General features: G+C 36.7%; 1 protein-coding gene and 1 long non-coding RNA gene across 9 annotated transcripts in view; one reads left to right on the top strand and one right to left on the bottom strand.

The window, feature by feature from the left end:
• LOC139968810 (uncharacterized) overlaps positions 1 to 19,244 on the bottom strand; it is a 37,788-nt gene extending 18,544 nt beyond the window's left edge. For 4 of the 8 annotated variants that reach the window (XM_071973232.1, XM_071973236.1, XM_071973234.1 and 1 more), the window contains exons 1-12: positions 19,106 to 19,244; positions 16,905 to 17,486; positions 15,985 to 16,014; positions 13,646 to 13,708; positions 13,145 to 13,207; positions 12,009 to 12,074; positions 10,115 to 10,204; positions 9,492 to 9,569; positions 4,886 to 4,966; positions 3,547 to 3,593; positions 2,774 to 2,798; positions 779 to 801 (exon numbers count right to left, since the gene is read on the bottom strand). In XM_071973232.1, coding sequence (XP_071829333.1) covers positions 779 to 801; positions 2,774 to 2,798; positions 3,547 to 3,593; positions 4,886 to 4,966; positions 9,492 to 9,569; positions 10,115 to 10,204; positions 12,009 to 12,074; positions 13,145 to 13,207; positions 13,646 to 13,708; positions 15,985 to 16,014; positions 16,905 to 17,427 — 1,089 coding nt within the window. In that variant the 5' untranslated portion in view covers positions 17,428 to 17,486; positions 19,106 to 19,244. The remainder of the gene's footprint in view (positions 1 to 778; positions 802 to 2,773; positions 2,799 to 3,546; positions 3,594 to 4,885; positions 4,967 to 9,491; positions 9,570 to 10,114; positions 10,205 to 12,008; positions 12,075 to 13,144; positions 13,208 to 13,645; positions 13,709 to 15,984; positions 16,015 to 16,904; positions 17,487 to 19,105) is intronic. The other 4 variants (XM_071973235.1, XM_071973239.1, XM_071973240.1 and 1 more) reach the window with 4 other exon arrangements.
• On the top strand, positions 5,726 to 9,485 carry LOC139968813 (uncharacterized). The gene is made up of 3 exons (XR_011793542.1): positions 5,726 to 6,808; positions 7,164 to 7,213; positions 7,423 to 9,485. It is a non-coding gene; the product is annotated as an uncharacterized lncRNA (long non-coding RNA).
• Positions 19,245 to 19,386: the final 142 nt, after the last annotated feature.

Raw genomic sequence — 19,386 nt, 5'->3', positions numbered from 1 at the left:
TCACTAGGAACATACTCTATGGACAGTAGAACAAATTACCACTAAAACCTGATGGATCCCTTAGCTTTAAACAACTAAAAAGACATTTTCAAGACCAAAACACATCTTAGGTTTACTCTGAGCCTAGTCAGCCTACACACCAATGATGACTATATGTTAGGCTACCTACAGTAAGCTCAACAATTGTAACTCTTGTAAAATGTATGCTAACCCCTTTCATCAATATTCAGTCAGAGGAGGGGGGGAGGGGAACATTCATAGGCCAATGAACTACAAACATGACATAACTGTAGCAATTTACTGTCACCAGTTTGATTTTTAATAATATTGATAATAATAATAATCAGGCCTTACTGATATCAATCCTACTATGGTTGAGTCTGACATCAATGTATTAATCTACTGGTTACTGTATTTGGAACTCACTCTACCAGAACATATAAAAATATGCAATACTGTGAACAGTTTCAAATCAGCACTCAAAATGTATCTCTTCACCAAAGCATATATGTTATAATTGCTATGATTTTGTTAAGCGCTACAAGAATTATTTCATGTAGTTTGTTTGGGGCTATATAAAAATTATGTATTATTATTATTATTACTATTTTTACCATTAAATTCATACTCTCCAGAATTTGAAGTTGAGAGTCTGCTTTTTACTAATTTCTGGAAGATGTTATTTTTTTCTTTTGGCATCAGGCTATGACCTGTCCTTTTACTATCACAATGGTAAGTTAAGAAAATAATCTGCAACGATTCTGAATGATATACTTACATTTGCAGAATCTGCAGAATCATCTGCAGAATATAAAAGAGAAAAATAAAGAGAAAGAAATATCTAACTATTGAACCTGGTTTTATTGCTCATTCTAACTAGGGTATAAAAGGTTCTCAAGCATAATGCATGCACTCACACATAATGCATGCACTCACGCATAATGCATGCACTCACGCATAATGCATGCACTCACGCATAATGCATGCACTCATGCATAATGCATGTACTCACGCATAATACATGCACTCACACATAATACATGCACTCACGCATAATGCATGCACTCACACATAATGCATGCACTCACGCATAATGAATGCACTCACACAGTATGCGCACACTCACACAGTATGCGTGCACTCACACATAATACATGCACTCACACATAATACATGTACTCACACATAATGAATGCACTCACACATTAGGCCTTGTTCACATGTGAGAATGCAAGGATTCTGTTTTCCCCCCCAGAGAGGTAACAAAGCTGACCCTGAACTCCTCCACATTTGAGATTGCAACATGAATGATGCGAAAGAGCATGACGCAATCAGGACCACAATTGTTCTGCTTTCTTCTGCATACAATAGACAAACCGCAGTTCTGATGCGATACTGTGTGCAATGCACGGAAAGAACCTAATGAGGTTTTCGCCATTCTACCTCAGTAGAGACATATGTAGCATATTGCCCTATGGAGAATGGCAATCAACAGGGTGTTTAGTTACAATAACGGGACATTTTATGCTTGTGAAATGACACATGATGTTGCCATAAAGCCCAATGTTTTTGAACGCGAGTCTCTCCAGTTCTCCCCAGTTTGAAGCACTGATGGACACTGTGCCTAATTTATCATACACTGGAATATACTATTAACATTAGAAACACCTTCACTCACAATGAAATGTGACACAGCCTATGTAACATTCTCTTCCCAACAAATCAAACAAAAGTCCTCTCACTCAAGGCTTCTTCAATATGAGTAAAATAAATTGATCACTCTTGAAAATCCTGATGTTACAATGTGAGGTCGAGTCAAAATTATTAACGCCTGCAGTTGCTAGTTATAGTACTACGTTGCGTGGGTTTGTGTTTGTGTGGAGAGTGACAAGGTCCAGTCACCCCGAGATCTTGGGTCTTTTTATCCACACTGTGATCGCCCTTGTGGGGGCCGGCTCCTCCACTAAATGGCCATGACCATTGCGGGATCTGATCCGGTACAGGTGAGCAGATTCCACACTATGATATTGATGGACCTTGCAGGGATCGGTTTCCTCCTTGCATTCTCAAAAGTTAACACGGCTTAGTAAGGATTACATGCAAGCTATCTGCATAACGCTTCATCACATATTGCATTAATCACAGCACTGGTTGAACAAAGTAGTTTAAATCATTATGTCAGCCGATCACAAAAAAAACACTACCCAAATTAACAGGAAAGCATTAAAAGAGTTATGTTGCATCAATATAGTACACGGTTAACAAAGTGCAAATGCTGCTTACAAATAGTATGTGGATGTCACATCTTATTTATATAAATTTCTAAGAGTAATTTTTTCCCCCCGTCAAATTAATAGAAGCTATAAAACAACAATGGATTAACATCTACAGTGTAGCCCTGGACTGATAGACAGGCACCACCATCATTGAATTTGTAGAGAAAAGATGAGCAAGCGATTCTCAAAAATTTTGTTGGATTATGTTGAATATTATCGACGGTAAGCATTCTGAAAGTCAGGCAAATGACAGGACAATCGGTTATTTTTATTGTACAATGAAACGTACAAATTCTTTGCGATTTATTGTAAAGGGGATTTTTTTTATTATGATACATTTTCAATTAAGCTGTGGATGCCAAATGAACTACACAAATCATGCAGCTACTGTAGAAGACCACTTATTGCAACTATCACAAGGTTTTACAAATGTAAAGTATTTTCTGGCTAATGTGAAGATTATGCTTCTCAAACAATAAATTCTGGTTAATACATACAGGTTGATTCACTGTCATCCTGAAACTAGAAAGAAAGAAGAAATAAAAAAAATTAAAAATACAATTTTAAAACAGACAAGATTTATAATGACATTGGCAATATTGGGGGGCCAAAAAAAAAAAAAAAAAAACGGGAATAATTTCAATTATTCTTTTGACGCTTGTGGAGTTTGCCTAGCATAAATTATTTTGAATACTACGGATTTTCTTGGCGACAACTTTCATTTTTTTTTTCTTATCATTTTTTTTTTATAATTCTGTGAAAACATCCCCAAAAAGAAAACTTTCCTTGAGAATGAAATACTTTTTTAGAAAGAAGCCATCTTTGAGAATGCATGGTTCAAAATCTTTTAAGCAAATGAAATTCCTGACTTTTTTTTTCCTACTTCAAAATACATCTTATGGTATACTGTGAACTTGTGAAGCCTAGACACTAAAGGGCGAGGGAGCGGAGAAGGCAAGGGAGCGGGGAGGGTGAGGGAGCAGAGAGGGCGAGAGAGCGCGATCCTGGCACATACGTTCTTCTTCCATAACAAAACAGTTATAAATATATATCAATAATGCAAGGTGTTGCAATGATGTATGGAGCCAAGTTTTCCGGACTTATCTCGATTTTCAAGATTAAATCTTCAAAAATTCAAGGACTTTCAAGACTCAGGGAAAGGGTTTTTCCGTTCTCCTCACTTCTCTCCTATTTTCCAGACTAGCCGAGAACCGTGAGAAAAGTAATATTGTTACGATTTATGTTAGATATAAATGTAGCTTTTACTTACTAAGTCTTGGTTGCCATCGTTCTGATTCTGATTCAGGTTGAATGTATCTGTTCAGAAATTGAAGAAAGATTAGTTCATTCGTTAAGCAATTAAAGGTTAATTATCAATCTGACCATTTGTAATTTGTCTATATTTGTATTGTCTTTAAGGTTAGCATTCTTCTAGCACGGAGGATTTGAACACAAACGTGCCCATTAATGTTGATGTTCGTACCCAAACAATTGATCCTTATTCCCCTCCCCTTCCCCCACCTCCTCACTTCCCTCTCCTTTCATAGTAGAAGTTGCTTGGCCAAGTCTAATTTGCATGTAACACTCGGAGCACCACATGTTCCACTAAATGGCTGAATTCCCAGCCAATTTACACCTCTTTGGGGAATAATAATGAAAAAAAAACTATTATTTTAGATGCATGAGTGACAATACATTATTTCTTGTGGTATTAATGCAGAGAGACTTTTTTACAACGTTTGTTTGTGTCAAGTTATTGGTGTGAATAAAACGTAAAAACTTGTTATAAAATAGTGTATTTAATGAATATTCTACTGGGAAAAAAAAAAAAAAGGAAAAAAAAGGAAAGAAAAGGAAAGAAGGAGGGCTTCCTCAAATAAAGTGGTAAAATCTCTTCATGCACATTTAGCATCAAGGTAATGTCACTCTGACTGAGTTTAGTGTTATTGTATGGAACAAAAAAAAAAAAATAATAATTTGAGAAAGAAAGAAATCAAAAATGCAAAACTCAAACCAAACGTCTGACTGCGGTTTTGTCAAATTGTATCTATCTAATAAAAATAACTTGACGAAATGGTAGAACCAAAATTGGAAATAATGAAGCATGTTTGGTTGTCAACCTTTCATAAATTCAGATTCTATAAGCCATCATTCTGTAAATATAATCTGAACCATGCCTCAAAGCAATGTAACCAAAGTCTCTGTAAAAATAATTTGGTTGAACATGCAAATGATTAGAATGGAACATGCAAATTACAAGGAAAATTATGCAAATGAGACGAGTACAGTTAATGCACACACACCCAGTTGAGACAATTTATTCTTATACTGTCCTTTCATTTCATGCTTCGAAACCATCTTACCGATGGTACACGGAAAGGTTTAGGAACTGTTCAAACTGTCAGTACGAGTGCTTTGAAGCAATATACCAGAGGACAGTATAGAGTGGTGTTAGCACTGGTTTATTGTCCCGGACTGGCAGAAATACAAAATTATGCTGAAGCTTCTTTACATTTCAAACGATGCAGATGAAATAGGAGAGGAATTTTTAGAAGAAGGCAGGAAAATGCAGGAACATGAAAGTTAAGATGGGTTTCTTTGACAAATACCTGTGGAAGTGGATGCAGTGCTTCCGCTATCAGAGGTGGTGAGGTTGTTTGCTTGGGGAGCGGCTGTGACACCTTTTACAACTGTACATCAAAATGATACATGAATGTGTTGTAGCAAATGTAAGAAAAAGCTGCAAAAGTCACTTTAATAACTGTACATCCAAATGCTACACAGTTGTGTTAATAAGTAGCAGGTGCAAGCATAGGGTACAAAGGTCATTTAACTGTACATCCAAATGTGACAGTCGTGTTAATATGTAGCAGGGGCAGGCATAGGGTACAAAGGTCATTTAACTGTACATCCAAATGTGACAGTCGTGTTAATATGTAGCAGGTGCAACAGCTACAAAGGTCAGTTACTGTACATGTATCCAAATGATACAGAGTCATGTTAATATGTAGCAGGTGCAAGAATAAGCTACAATTGGTCACTAACTGTACATCCAAATGAAACACAGTCATGTTAATATGTAGCAGGTGCAAGAATAAGCTACAATTGGTCACTTACTGTACATCCAAATGAAACACAGTCATGTTAATATGTAGCAGGTGCAAGAATAAGCTACAATTGGTCACTTACTGTACATCCAAATGAAACACAGTCATGTTAATATGTAGCAGGTGCAAGAATAAGCTACAATTGGTCACTAACTGTACATCTAAATGATACATGGTCATGTTAATATGTAGCAGGTGCAAGAATATGCTACAAAGGTCACTTACTGTACATCCAAATGTGACAGTCATGTTAATATGTAGCAGGTGCAACATTAAGCTACAAAGGTCACTTACTGTACAGCCAAATGGTACACAGTCATGTTAATATGTAGCAGGTGCAAGAATAAGCTACAATTGGTCACTTACTGTACATCCAAATGAAACACAGTCATGTTAATATGTAGCAGGTGCAAGAATAAGCTACAATTGGTCACTTACTGTACATCCAAATGAAACACAGTCATGTTAATATGTAGCAGGTGCAAGAATAAGCTACAATTGGTCACTTACTGTACATCTAAATGATACATGGTCATGTTAATATGTAGCAGGTGCAAGAATATGCTACAAAGGTCACTTACTGTACATCCAAATGTGACAGTCATGTTAATATGTAGCAGGTGCAACATTAAGCTACAAAGGTCAGTTACTGTACATCCAAATGGTACACAGTCATGTTAATATGTAGCAGGTGCAACATTAAGCTACAAAGGTCACTTACTGTACAGCCAAATGATACACAGTCATGTTAATATGTAGCAGGTGCAAGAATAAGCTACAAAGGTCACTTACTGTACAGCCAAATGAAACACAGTCATGTTAATATGTAGCAGGTGCAACATTAAGCTACAAAGGTCACTTACTGTACATCCAAATGATACACAGCCATGTTAATATGTAGCAGGTGCAAGAATAAGCTACAAAGGTCAGTTAATGTACATCCAAATGGGACACAGTCATGTTAATATGTAGCAGGTGCATGTATAAGCTACAAAGGTCACTTACTGTACATCCAAATGTGACACAGTCATGTTAATATGTAGCAGGTGCAAGAATAAGCTACAAAGGTCACTTACTGTACATCCAAATGGTACACAGTCATGTTAATATGTAGCAGGTGCAACATTAAGCTACAAAGGTCACTTACTGTACATCCAAATGAAACACAGTCATGTTAATATGTAGCAGGTGCAACATTAAGCTACAAAGGTCACTTACTGTACATCCAAATGGTACACAGTCATGTTAATATGTAGCAGGTGCAAGAATAAGCTACAAAGGTCATTTACTGTACATCCAAATGGTACAGTCATGTTAATATGTAGCAGGTGCAAGAATAAGCTACAATGGTAATTTAATAACTTGTACATCCAAATGATACACAGTCATGTTACGATCTAGCAAATGCAAGAATGAGCTACAAAGGTCACTTACTGTACAGCCAAATGGTACACAGTCATGTTAATATGTAGCAGGTGCAAGAATAAGCTACAAAGGTCACTTACTGTACAGCCAAATGATACACAGTCATGTTAATATGTAGCAGGTGCAACATTAAGCTACAAAGGTCACTTACTGTACAGCCAAATGAAACACAGTCATGTTAATATGTAGCAGGTGCAAGAATAAGCTACAAAGGTCACTTACTGTACAGCCAAATGATACACAGTCATGTTAATATGTAGCAGGTGCAACATTAAGCTACAAAGGTCACTTACTGTACAGCCAAATGATACACAGTCATGTTAATATGTAGCAGGTGCAACATTAAGCTACAAAGGTCACTTACTGTACAGCCAAATGATACACAGTCATGTTAATATGTAGCAGGTGCAAGAATAAGCTACAAAGGTCACTTACTGTACAGCCAAATGAAACACAGTCATGTTAATATGTAGCAGGTGCAACATTAAGCTACAAAGGTCACTTACTGTACATCCAAATGATACACAGCCATGTTAATATGTAGCAGGTGCAACAGCTACAAAGGTCACTTACTGTACATCCAAATGATACACAGTCATGTTAATATGTAGCAGGTGCAAGAATATAGTTCTAGCAATACCGTACAGCAAGATCAAGCACAGTTAAGCTATACATAGCAGATTTAGGAATTAGTTAATATGCAACATGCTACCCTACATAGACTGATATAAGTGTTCCACCAAATCTTGCCTTTTTTGAAATTCATGAATTTTTATCTCATAAAATACTGAAAACCAGTGTGTTCCTGTGGACTATAAACATACAGTTTTGGATGAATTGGTGCATCAATTTGAACTTTTCATCATTTAATTTTGCAATGCTGTACCAGTTAACGGTTTAAAAAAAGGGCATTGAGTAGTTTCACAAGAAACTGTAGGCAGTTGTATCAGCTTGCCTTTGATTTCGACCTTGAATGGAGACCACTATAAAAAACAAACTTAGGGCAATAATTATAAACAAACACAATTTTGTGAGTTTGTTTGCTAACAAATTACTGAGTGACAATCCTGAATGGCAGGTAACTCATGCTACAGTAAATATTGTAAAATAGGTACACAAAATAGAGTACACTACTGGTTGTCACTTTGTATATTAAACATCTGCAGCTCTCGTCACAGCGTTAGGATATTCATTGAACTTCAGACTTTCAGAAGTCTATCAAGTATCACTTATTGCAATTTTTATACAATTTGCCATCTTTTAGATGTATTCCAATACATGTGAGAGTCAAATCGCAAATCTACGTGTACAATAAAACTGATATCTTGGAGAAAGGGGAGGGGCCACTTCATGTTTTGTGTCATACATGCACTTTGCCCTTGGGCCAGTGGTAATTTTGTATAAACGGTCTGACCCAATAATATACACTATTTCCACATAAACTGAGAGAACTGAATCCTGACAGCTATTTGATTATTCCTACTAAGGACATTTTTTGCATCCTTCAATCCAACCACTACAAGTTGTTGTGTCTAACAAATTCAATGTATGTGGTTAGTCGTTTCATTTACAAAATCTTTGCAGCCTGATGCCCGATGTCATCTTTCCCGATATGATTTTGGTTGACTAAAGTCAGATATGAATGATTTTAGATCCCTTTCCCTTCATTCAATAGTCAATTGTAATAAAAAATTCAACGTTAAAAAAGAAATAAAGTCTCAAATGTACCTGAGACAATGATGAAGAAACCAAATTGCCAGGCCTGTGATAGCTAGCCACCTACATATTAACACCACAAAACTGCTGGCTTGATTTTGCTTCACACCACAGGAATGTGCCACATAAAATAATAGTACAGTGGAGGAAGGTCTGGTCAAAGTGTGTTAGCTTTTTCTATATTAGTAATGACAAAAAGCAAGGCAAGCATTTCTTCACAGATGGTACCCGTCCCTTTTCAAATAAGAAAGTTACGTTACTGACACCAATAAATAAAAAATAAAAAAAAGGTTGCATTTTTTAGTCCTGGCTTGCAAAATTATAGCAATGTACAAACTGAGCATTTAGGTATACGGTAATTATGTTTTTTTCAAATCTCTCAATCAACTTTCCATTTTCTTGATTGACAATTTATACCAAATCAGCATCTTCATCCTATTGGTCTCCATCAATTGATTCTTTTTAACCAATCACAATGCAGCTCATTACCATAAATAGTCAAGTTTTATTTCAACAATCATGTAATAGTCAACTTTTTCTAAACTTGGTAATATCATTCTTAAAGTAGTTTGGAAGGGGGGATGAGGAGGGGGAGGGGTTTGTCATTAACTACAGTACCTACTAATCCATATTCATTTGTTGCAAAATCCTAAAAGTCTTGGTCAATTGCAATTTTAGTGTGAGTAACACTGGATAATGGGATAAGCAAAATTTCAGGAAAGGGAATATTAAATGCCCTCTCTCTCCCCCCCCCCTCCCCTTCCCTGAGAAAAAAGATCAACTTCTATTCAAATGCTCCTCACTAGCGCTTCATCTGTATGTTTGTTTGAATAAAATAATTTGCTTTATTTTGCAAGCTATGCAACATGTTAAAATATCTGTATTTGAGTCATTTTCAGCTTGTTTTGTAGCTATGATATAAAGCAAAGTTACCAAAATGTTCACAGAGCACCCACTATATACTTGCCTTCGTTGTTACCTTCTTCGTTTTCATCCCAATCGTATCCTTCTCCCTGTTGTGCTGGTGCGTCCCAGTCTTGTCCGTCTAAAGTTTGAAGTGAGACCACAAATTACAATAATTGCTAACTACCCAGGCAAGATGTATGAAAAAGTATTTGTCAAAATACAAATTTCCTGGGAAGAGTATTATTTTACTCAGTGAAAAAAAAAAAACTGGTACATTATAATACAGAGAGCACCAAAGCCACATTCAGCTAACTTGCAATAATCACATCACTTAGTTCTCTTGTTGCCAGATGCTGTCATAAAATGTCACCACTTACCCCCCCCCCCCCAAACAAAAATCGAAAAATAAAAAAATATCTCCACCAATCAAGATACAAGAAAGATGCCGATTGTCACCTCCCATTTTAGTTCTTCTTTGTGGGTCTGTCTGTACTAAAATATCATCGAATGATCACACAAGAACTTTTACACTGAGCTCCAGATCACCGATACACAAAAGCTAAGGGGGTGGGGGAGGGAGGATTTGTTATAACTTTAATTGTGCCTGTAGTGAGTATAACAGGGTGGATATCACATTAAAATTGTACACACCTGATTTCAATGGATTCATTAACTACAACTCACCATTGGTTCCATTAACATCTTCACCATCATTATCATCTATTTGCACATCGCCTGGGAATTGTTCTTCCTCCTCAACTCCACCATCAAGTTCTAATCAAGAAACAAGGACAGGAAAATTGTGAAGCAACAATTTGCTTTGCTAGTGCAAAAGGTGTTAGAGGTTAGTTTGCAGCCAAAGTTCACAAAGTTGATTGAAACTAGACAATATATATCTATTTTTTCTCTTCTTTCTATTCTTTTACAAACACTGCTCACAGTTGAATGGATAGAGTCCATATCCGGAACGTCAATTGTAAAGTTAAAGTTGAAGGTTTACAGTCTTGTATGAAGCTAATGCCTCCTCACACGACTTTACAACTTAACCCCTGGTCATTGGTAACTTGTCACACCCACACACCAAAGTGTGCACAATTCAATCAATCTCTCCTGGGGCACCACAGTGCACCACAACCACGTGTCCCCCGGGGGACTTCCCATAGGGTGCAGCCACAAACCGGCGCACGCAACTATATTTACAAGTTACCTCGCAGGTCCCCATTTATACACCTGGGTGAAGAGAGGCAATGGAGATAAAGCGCCTTGCCCAAGGACACAACGCAATGATCTGGCCAGGGCTCGAACCTGTAATCCTTAGATCACAAGTCCACTGCCTTAACCACTTGACCACAACGCCCTCCCAATTGTACAACGGTAAAGTGGAGCTAGCGTGCGGGGAATATATAAAAGCACAAAAGGTAGCGTTATTCGTTACTGCAGTATTGGTATGTAGATGTTTTCAACACTGTAAACCTACATCCTACAATAACAGTGTAGTAAGAGGAACTCTACGCCAAGTCTATTGTACACACAGGTGCTCCTAATGTTATACTACACTACTATAGTCACATACTGTACTGGAAATAAGTACAAAGTTCAACCAAGGTGTAGGTTTCGACTTATCGAGTTCACGAGCAGGCGCCCCCCCCCCCCCCACACACACATGTACACACCATCACCACTGAATAGATTCCTTTTGCCTCAAGCAAGGAATCAAAAACTTGTAGGGACCCACTGATAATTGAAGCCGATTTCAGTGAAATTTTTAATTGCAAAAGCAAAAACGCTTGGTGTAAAACAAACATATCCTTGGTTGAAGAGATATTGTGTTCACAAGCTGTTTTTGACTATTTCCCATTACGTCCCATAAACTCATGAATATTAATGAGGTCAAGGTTGTTGCAAAGTTGTTGTTGCAAAGAGCATATGCTTCCTATCTAGTTACATCACTATACCAAGAATGGCCTAAATCGGACATACTGTTGTAAAGATATTGCCATTTTAAGAATTTTATGTTCAGCCCACTCCACACATTACTATTCATGAAATGGGAACCACAAACAAATGGGCACATTAACACATCAAAGAGGCATCTGCCTACTCAGTATGACATCGGATTCAACTTGTTCGTCTTGAAATATCGCGTTAACAAGCTTTCCACTGTGATAACGCTCTAGCCACGCCCATTCATGAATAGTAATGAGAATGAAATTCTCGACTATATGAACATGTACCTATCATCAACTGACATCACGCTACCATGTATGAACTTGATCGGACCTACGGTTGAAGAAATATTGCCAATATAAAAATTTCACGATGAGCTTGCCCACTCACCAATATGAATGAGATGGGAACCACAAACAATAGAATGCACATCGACACATCATGGGGCATCTACCTAGTAAGCATGGCATTGACACCAACTTGCGCTTCTTGAGGTGTCGAGTTTACGAGTTGGCCGTCACATAAACACACATACGCCATGGTACACACACGCAAACGGCAGCCAGATTGCAAAGGTCATTGAGCCTTTAGCATCGTGACCGAAAAACCGTACTTGGGATAAATGTTTTACCTCCTGTATTATCATCTTGGTCGTCGGCTGGAGGAGGGTTACCATAGCCTTCAGCGTTGAGAGGCACTGAACAGAAACAATCGATAAAGAAGTAGATATACATGTTAGAACCGTTAAGAAGGGCTTAGAGGATCATGACTGAGGAGGTATAAGTTTAACTGCACAACAATGGAATAATGTATTATATAAGCTTGGAATAATGCAAGCAATGAATTGAAATCTAAAAAACCAAAAAGGGCAACATTGATAGCTTTATAGCAAATGTTCCATATATATCAAGTTTCAAGGATAAATCAACCAGAAGAATATAATAACCTAAGTATTTAGCTTTTTGAAGAGCATTTGCCCAGATCACACCACACACCCCCACCCCCTTCCCCACCCCCTTCCCCACCCCTACTGTGATCCACTTCCTGTGGTAATGGAAGGTTTCAACCAGTCAAAATCAAACTGAAATTAGCGACTTACAGTGTAGAATATTTTTCTCTTAAATATAGATTTCAAAATTCAAATTGGTTGCAACCAGAACGTTCTGACTTATTGAGTAACCATCGATTAAAAAAAAAAATCAAGGAAATTAATACAAACCATCATGCAAAAATGCATTGTGATTTTGATGATGTAACATGAGCACAGTTTTCTTCATGAATCTGATGTAATGTATAGTGAGGGTGAACATGTTTACAGGGGTTTCAAAGATTTGACCTATAATGACCACAAATGACCTTTGACCTCCACCAAGAACAATAGGCTTCTTTAACTCACAGTGTTACTTCTACACACCAAATATGAGGTCTACCCATGATTCCCTTCTTGAGATATCATGTTTACGAGGTTTTCACAATTTGACCCTGGTGACCCCAAATGACCTTTGACCTCCAACAAAAACAATAGGCTACTTGTACTTAATGTGGTACTTCTACACATCAAATATGACATTGGTCTGACCTCCCTTCTTGAGATATCATGTTTACAAGCTGGGCGTCACAAAGGCAATCACACACACTCACCGACACACACGCACACATTTAAACACATACGCCATCATGAATGCAAAGGTTACGTTTAACATCGAAACCAAAAATGAAGCCATTCCATCTTTTTTGGGTTTTCATTTTCCTGCTTAAGATCCATACCTTCATTAATTTCTTCGGGTGTTCCAGCAGCATCATTGTTAGTCTCCTCAGGATTGGTGTTATCTATAAAATATTGATAGACTTAAATATGAATATGCATGGACCGAAGAAAATGAAGTCAACTTAAGAAAAATCAGAAGAAAAAATACCACAAGAGAGGACTTTCCATGTATAAAAATGACAAACTTCTATGAAATTCTCGGAAATTATGGCAATTAAGGTCTTCAGTATTCCTCTCAAATTTGCTAGTCACATTAGTGGTCACCGATTGAATTTCAACAAGGGTTTTACTGCCACTATAAAAGTAGTATCAAAGTATTTAACCACCTAACTCAATGGCTATGACTAATATCGATGATCACAGCCTCTAGAGAGGTACTTTTGAAATTTTTCAGCAATTTTTATCATGCTAGAAATGCAAAGGTTACGATTATCATCGAAAACCAAATATAAAGCCATTCTGTCTTTTGGGGGTTTTCTTTTTGCTACTAAAGACCATACCTTCATTATTTCCTTCAGGTGTTCCAGCAGCATCATTGTTAGTCTCCTCAGGATTGGTGTTATCTATAAAATATTGATATTGGATAGGTAAAGAGCTTAAAATGTGTAAAATGTCAACTTGAAAACAGTGCACCCACACACACCCTTAAGAATAGAGAAACTGTGAGGATATAGAACCCTACATAGCATAATAGATTCTGATTCTCATAACAAATGTCTTAACACTATGGGTGGTATATAATGAGAAGGTGAGGGGGCATTGCAGGAGGGGTCCAATCATAGAGAGCACCATGTTCAAAGATTACCAGTTTACACCATAGAAAGAGAGTGCTGAGGTTGTGAGCAGACAGGTAAGTGAGGAGCGAAGTAAATATAACTGATTATAAAAGTTGAATTAGTAAGACTTTCACAATGCCCTTAAAAAATTCAGTCTGCATTTTATTGCTGACCACCACTAGACTTAAATATGAATATGCATACCCCGAAAAAAATGAAGATAAACTAAAAAAAACAAAAACAGGAGAGGACTTTCCATACATGTATAAAATGAGACACGTCAATGAAATTCTCAGATATTATGGCAAGAAAGGTCTTCAGTATTTCCCTCAAATTTGCTAGATAGTCACATTAGTGATCACCGATGCTTGAATTTCAACAAGTGTTTTACTGCCACTATAAAAGTATTTATGTATGGAGATGCCATATTTAACCATCTCATTCAATGGCTATGACTTATATCGATAATCACAGCTGTTAGAGAAATACTTTTGAAATTTGTCAACATTTTTTTTCTTTGGGGGGAGGGGGATGGGGGGAGATACTGATGACCTTCAATAGAGTAACAGCAATGCAGTGACAATGATACTGAGAACACTTAACTGTAAGTAGGTTATAAAGAGCTGTACTTAGTTGTGAGTGGATGAGTTAGTCACATCTCAAGATTTAAGAGTTAAAACTATTGGTTACAGTTGATAAAGAGCTACTGTACCCATTACTCTCCCTCTCCCCTTCCTTTATATCACACTTTTTATAGAAAAATTTTGTAGATTTGATTTTTTCATAAACGCTCAATCATAATACATTAACCCTGACTATATAATCAATTAACTGATTATGATATTTAATATACTGTACATGTATGTTATAATTAGTACCATTGATGAAAGGTTATTGGTAAAGTTTTATAAAATCCCATGTATCCCTAATAGCTACAGTACTATTGAACCACTAAAATTACTAAGTGAAAACTTCTTGCATTACTACAGTAATTATTACTAAATTGCCAAGAGACAACCTATGTATAAACAGTAAGATTTTAACGTTTTTATTTTTGTTTTGCTACTTGCCAATGGCCATATTTCACTGAAAATGGAACATCACACAATATTTTCCTTCTTGATAAAAGGCAATGCTGTGTATTGCTACCTGTACTACTGTAGTCTATTTCATGAGAGACACAGTGTAACTGAATCGTCCCAGTTATAAATGGAAACAGGATTTACAATCAATCAATTAATCAATCAATCAAATAACTTATATAGCGCCTAATATCCAAGGTATATACAAAACAATGTTCAGTGGCGCTCAGTCAATTAGAAAATGCTCTCGAGAACAGATAAGTTTTCAGTCTCCTCTTAAATGCACAGCAGATATTTGGTGATGTTTCGATGTCAGACGGAAGTTTGTTACAACACAGCCATAAAGTTCATAATGTCCTTTAAAATTATTTTGGAGAGGGAGAGGAGGGGGGGGGGGAGGGGGAGATCATTAATGATGTTGCAAATACTTAAATATCCCTACTATGGAAAGTCATATATAAAAAAAAACAAAGAGCCAAAAATTGCTTTCATAAAAATAAAACCAATAACATATAAAGTAAGCCTCTCATACCCATGGACCTTTACATAATAATGCAACATTAACAATCTGGAAAGAATCTATAAACTTTAACTGGTGCATGTCTTTTTACAATTTCTCTTGTCACAGTATTGTCATAACACTGGTTACAGTAAATATTAGTGTTCGACCGATTTTATGATTATCGGTTTTACAGATTATCGATTAATACCTGTGGCCGATGTCACTTACTGATTACCCATTATTTCATCATTTTCGTGGAACTGGCCTAAACTATGGTCTAATATACACTTCACATACTGTGTAGGGGGCAGAGAACAAATAGAATGGGTAAGTATGGCAAGATGTGACACAATGACATAAATCAGAAAAGTTTAAGAATAAAAAAAATACATCTAAATAAACAGCCTACACCAACACCAAAAGTAAAAATCCAGGGATTTTAAAGCAGGAGTTAATGAATATTTATCAAGGAAACATACCAACTCTGTTGTCCACTAATGCAGCATGTGCTATGGAGGTGAGACACACCATCATTGATCAGTATTTAAATAAAACTAATCTAGGAAAAGTTGTCACAAAAATATTTCAAGTATTGATACAATATTTTCATTTTAAACGTTATATATATACTATAACAATGGTCTGCAATGTAGCACAAAATGATGCAATGAAATTTAGAAAAGACCTTAATGCACAGGTTGCTTAAAATAGGAACAAACTAATATTGATTCTCAACTAGAACCAAGTGGAGTTCTGTAACTTTTGAAGGTTACAAGTATAGCACAGTACCGTTAAATTACCAAAAAAGATCCTTGAAAATGTGTGAAAAGACTAAAATGTTTGCATGTACTAGTATAGGTCTGTAGGCTGCAGTATGTACTGTATGTACTGATCAAATTGGTGTGTACAAGACAGGGCTGTAGTTAAAAACAAATGTCATGAAAAAGAATACAGTAGGTACTCCCTATTTAACCATATAGGTAGGATAGAACCTTTTTAACCATATAGGTAGGATAGGACCTAGGTAGGATAGGCCCTATTAACCATATAGGTAGGATACAGGTCATATTGACAATTCTACAGTTAGTCACACATATACTGGAGAGTGAACACCATTCAGTCTTAATTAACAGATCCACCACATGTGGCTTCAACCAAGTCATCATTTCTTATTACAGAAATTTTTACGTTGAACTACTTAAAATCTTTATACAAAAGAATTTGTGTCCCACAAAGTTAAAGTCATGTTTTCTTGCTACAGTTGGACATCTTGAAAAAGTTGGGAATTAATTGAGTGAATATTTACAAAATTTTATTTTACATAATATAGTTAATCGGTGATAAAGCACACAAAGAAGTTTAAACTTTATGATTAATTATCTGTAAAATTTTAACTTACTGTTTGCAATATTTAAGATGAAGCCGAAATTTCTACAGAATTCCGCATAGGCATTTGCGCAAAGAAGAGTGCATTCATCAGGTGACTTGAAGACTTTCTGCTGGTCGGCTGTTTGGAGGTTTTGCTGCAAATAATTACAGACTGCATCAGGGTTGCTCACAAAAGCTGCATACTGGACAGATTTATCCAGTGGTTTCTTTGCAGGACTATCAGATTTACAGAAATCATCATAATAGGTGTTAACCAAGAACCTATAGTATTTACACATGAAGAGAGCCACTTGATTATTTTGCTGAAGCGCTTGAAAGTAACAAAACGAATCAAATGTTGAATAAGTTGGAACTCGGCCCTGTCCTGTCGGGATACTTTTTTCAAACATCTTAGCAGATGGGATGGCACATTTTTGCAGTTCTGAGTTGATTGCAGCATAGGTGCTTACGGAGAATTCATTTGGATCAGGACTCTGGCCAAAACTTGCTCCAAAGAAAAACAATGTTGCCATGAGAATCATCCACACTTCCATGATGGCAGTTATTCAAACTGTTCTATATATATATAATCTGTAACTCACTCTTCACGTGTCTGCAAAAAATAAAAATAAATAGTGTATACATACACATGCAATGTATCAATTTCATTCATGCATATTTCAATGTAAAAGTGATTTAACCATGTCTAGCACATGAATTTGAGATTCTGAGGAAAGGAATGATGGAAATTGATTGCCTTGAAATTGGTGTATGTTTTAATAACTACTGTTTGTAGACCCTCTGGAATCTAAAATGGAATGACAATGCGTTCCACAGTGTCAGTAAATGGGGCTCGGTCAAACTGAGTTATCAACGTGACAATATGCCAGTATGATCTGAGCAAGGAATAGTCGTAATATATAGCTATAAGATAAATAGACATTAATCAATGTACAGTATATACCAAAATAATTTCTTAGACTCATTTACAGCAAAAAGTGAAGTAAACTGCTGCTGATGGAAGAGAAAAATACTTGATTTCCACGATTTGCCCCAAATATTCCTTCTGGAGATATCAAGTAATCACGGTCACACTAATTAGCGTCAACAGGCCGATTTCACAACAACTCAAGACAACAAGTTTAAATACAATCAAATACAAATACAAATACAATCGGACCGAACCATTATAATATGGGTGGGTTTGTGCTAGGTTTGGGAACTGCCTTGTGTACAGTGTCGGTAAGGTGGGTTGACGTAGTAATAAAGCACCAAAGTATGGTGAATGAACTCCAAATCAAATTGCCTTTTGCCAAGTCCATCATACATTGACACCAGTGTGTGCACCATTCTCGATTGAAAAATTGCACTTACCTGTAGTATAATGGTTCGGTCCAATGTCATTGCGCAAGCGCAATGGCATCACGTCGTCCAATTCAACGATAGGAAAAAGTTGGCGATTTTTACGACAAAAACATTTTTTCCCGTAAAAAATATGTATGCACGCTGGTTCCAGTCAGTTTTAAACGTGTTTCCAGATATACTCTAATAAAATCAATTGTATTTGATGGTATTTTAAACTTGTTGTCGTGAGTTGTCGTGAGTTGTCGTGAGTTGTCGTGAGTTGTCGTGAGTTGTCGTGAGTTGTCGTGAGTTGTCGTGAGTTGTCGTGAGTTGTCGTGAGTTGTCGTGAGTTGTCGTGAGTTGTCGTGAGTTGTCGTGAGTTGTCGTGAGTTGTCGTGAGTTGTCGTGAGTTGTCGTGAGTTGTCGTGAGTTGTCGTGAGTTGTCGTGAGTTGTCGTGAGTTGTCGTGAGTTGTCGTGAGTTGTCGTGAGTTGTCGTGAGTTGCCGTGAGTTGTCATGAAATCGGCCTGTTGACGCTAATTAGTGTGACCCAGTAATCAATCATTATCCATTTTGGCATTTTACTAGCCAAAATATTTATAATAAATACATATTATCTCCAATGTTTGACAAAGAAATTTCATTACCTGCTTTGTTGAAGACCTAGAGAGCCCCTTCACACCTCAAAACTGAATTGAAGGTATTACTATTTGTAGGCCTAAGTAAACTGATCGGCCTAAGTTAGGCATAGGCTTAACAGTAACACTACAGTTAGGCTATGTCAACAAATCTATAATGTTACTGTAATAAATACTTCAAACTATAAATAGGCTATGGTAAGTGCCAGTATTTTACCAAAAACGTTGATAGCCACTAAAATGTTTCTTACCTTTACAGAGAAAAACTCATTCCTCGTCTATTGCCAGGAATTTGGTAATGGAAATTTTTATACTCTGCGATTCTAGATTTGTGGCTGACGTACGAATGTAGACTAGGCTATATGCACTTAAATAGTAAATATCGTCATCGCCACGTACGTGTACAGCTAGTCTTGGTAAAGACGTTCCTACTATATATCTTCGAATTATAACATAACTAAGGGCGCCCTTCCACAAAGCTGCTTGTCAAGGGAATTAGCCTTAAACCATAGAAATAGAGTTCTTTGGTTGC

The sequence above is a fragment of the Apostichopus japonicus genome, chromosome 6 (genome assembly GCF_037975245.1).
Source record: "Apostichopus japonicus isolate 1M-3 chromosome 6, ASM3797524v1, whole genome shotgun sequence".
Classification (NCBI taxonomy): domain Eukaryota; kingdom Metazoa; phylum Echinodermata; class Holothuroidea; order Aspidochirotida; family Stichopodidae; genus Apostichopus; species Apostichopus japonicus.
The sequence above is the reverse complement of the archived record's forward strand: the minus strand, read 5'-3'. Positions and strand labels throughout refer to the sequence as shown.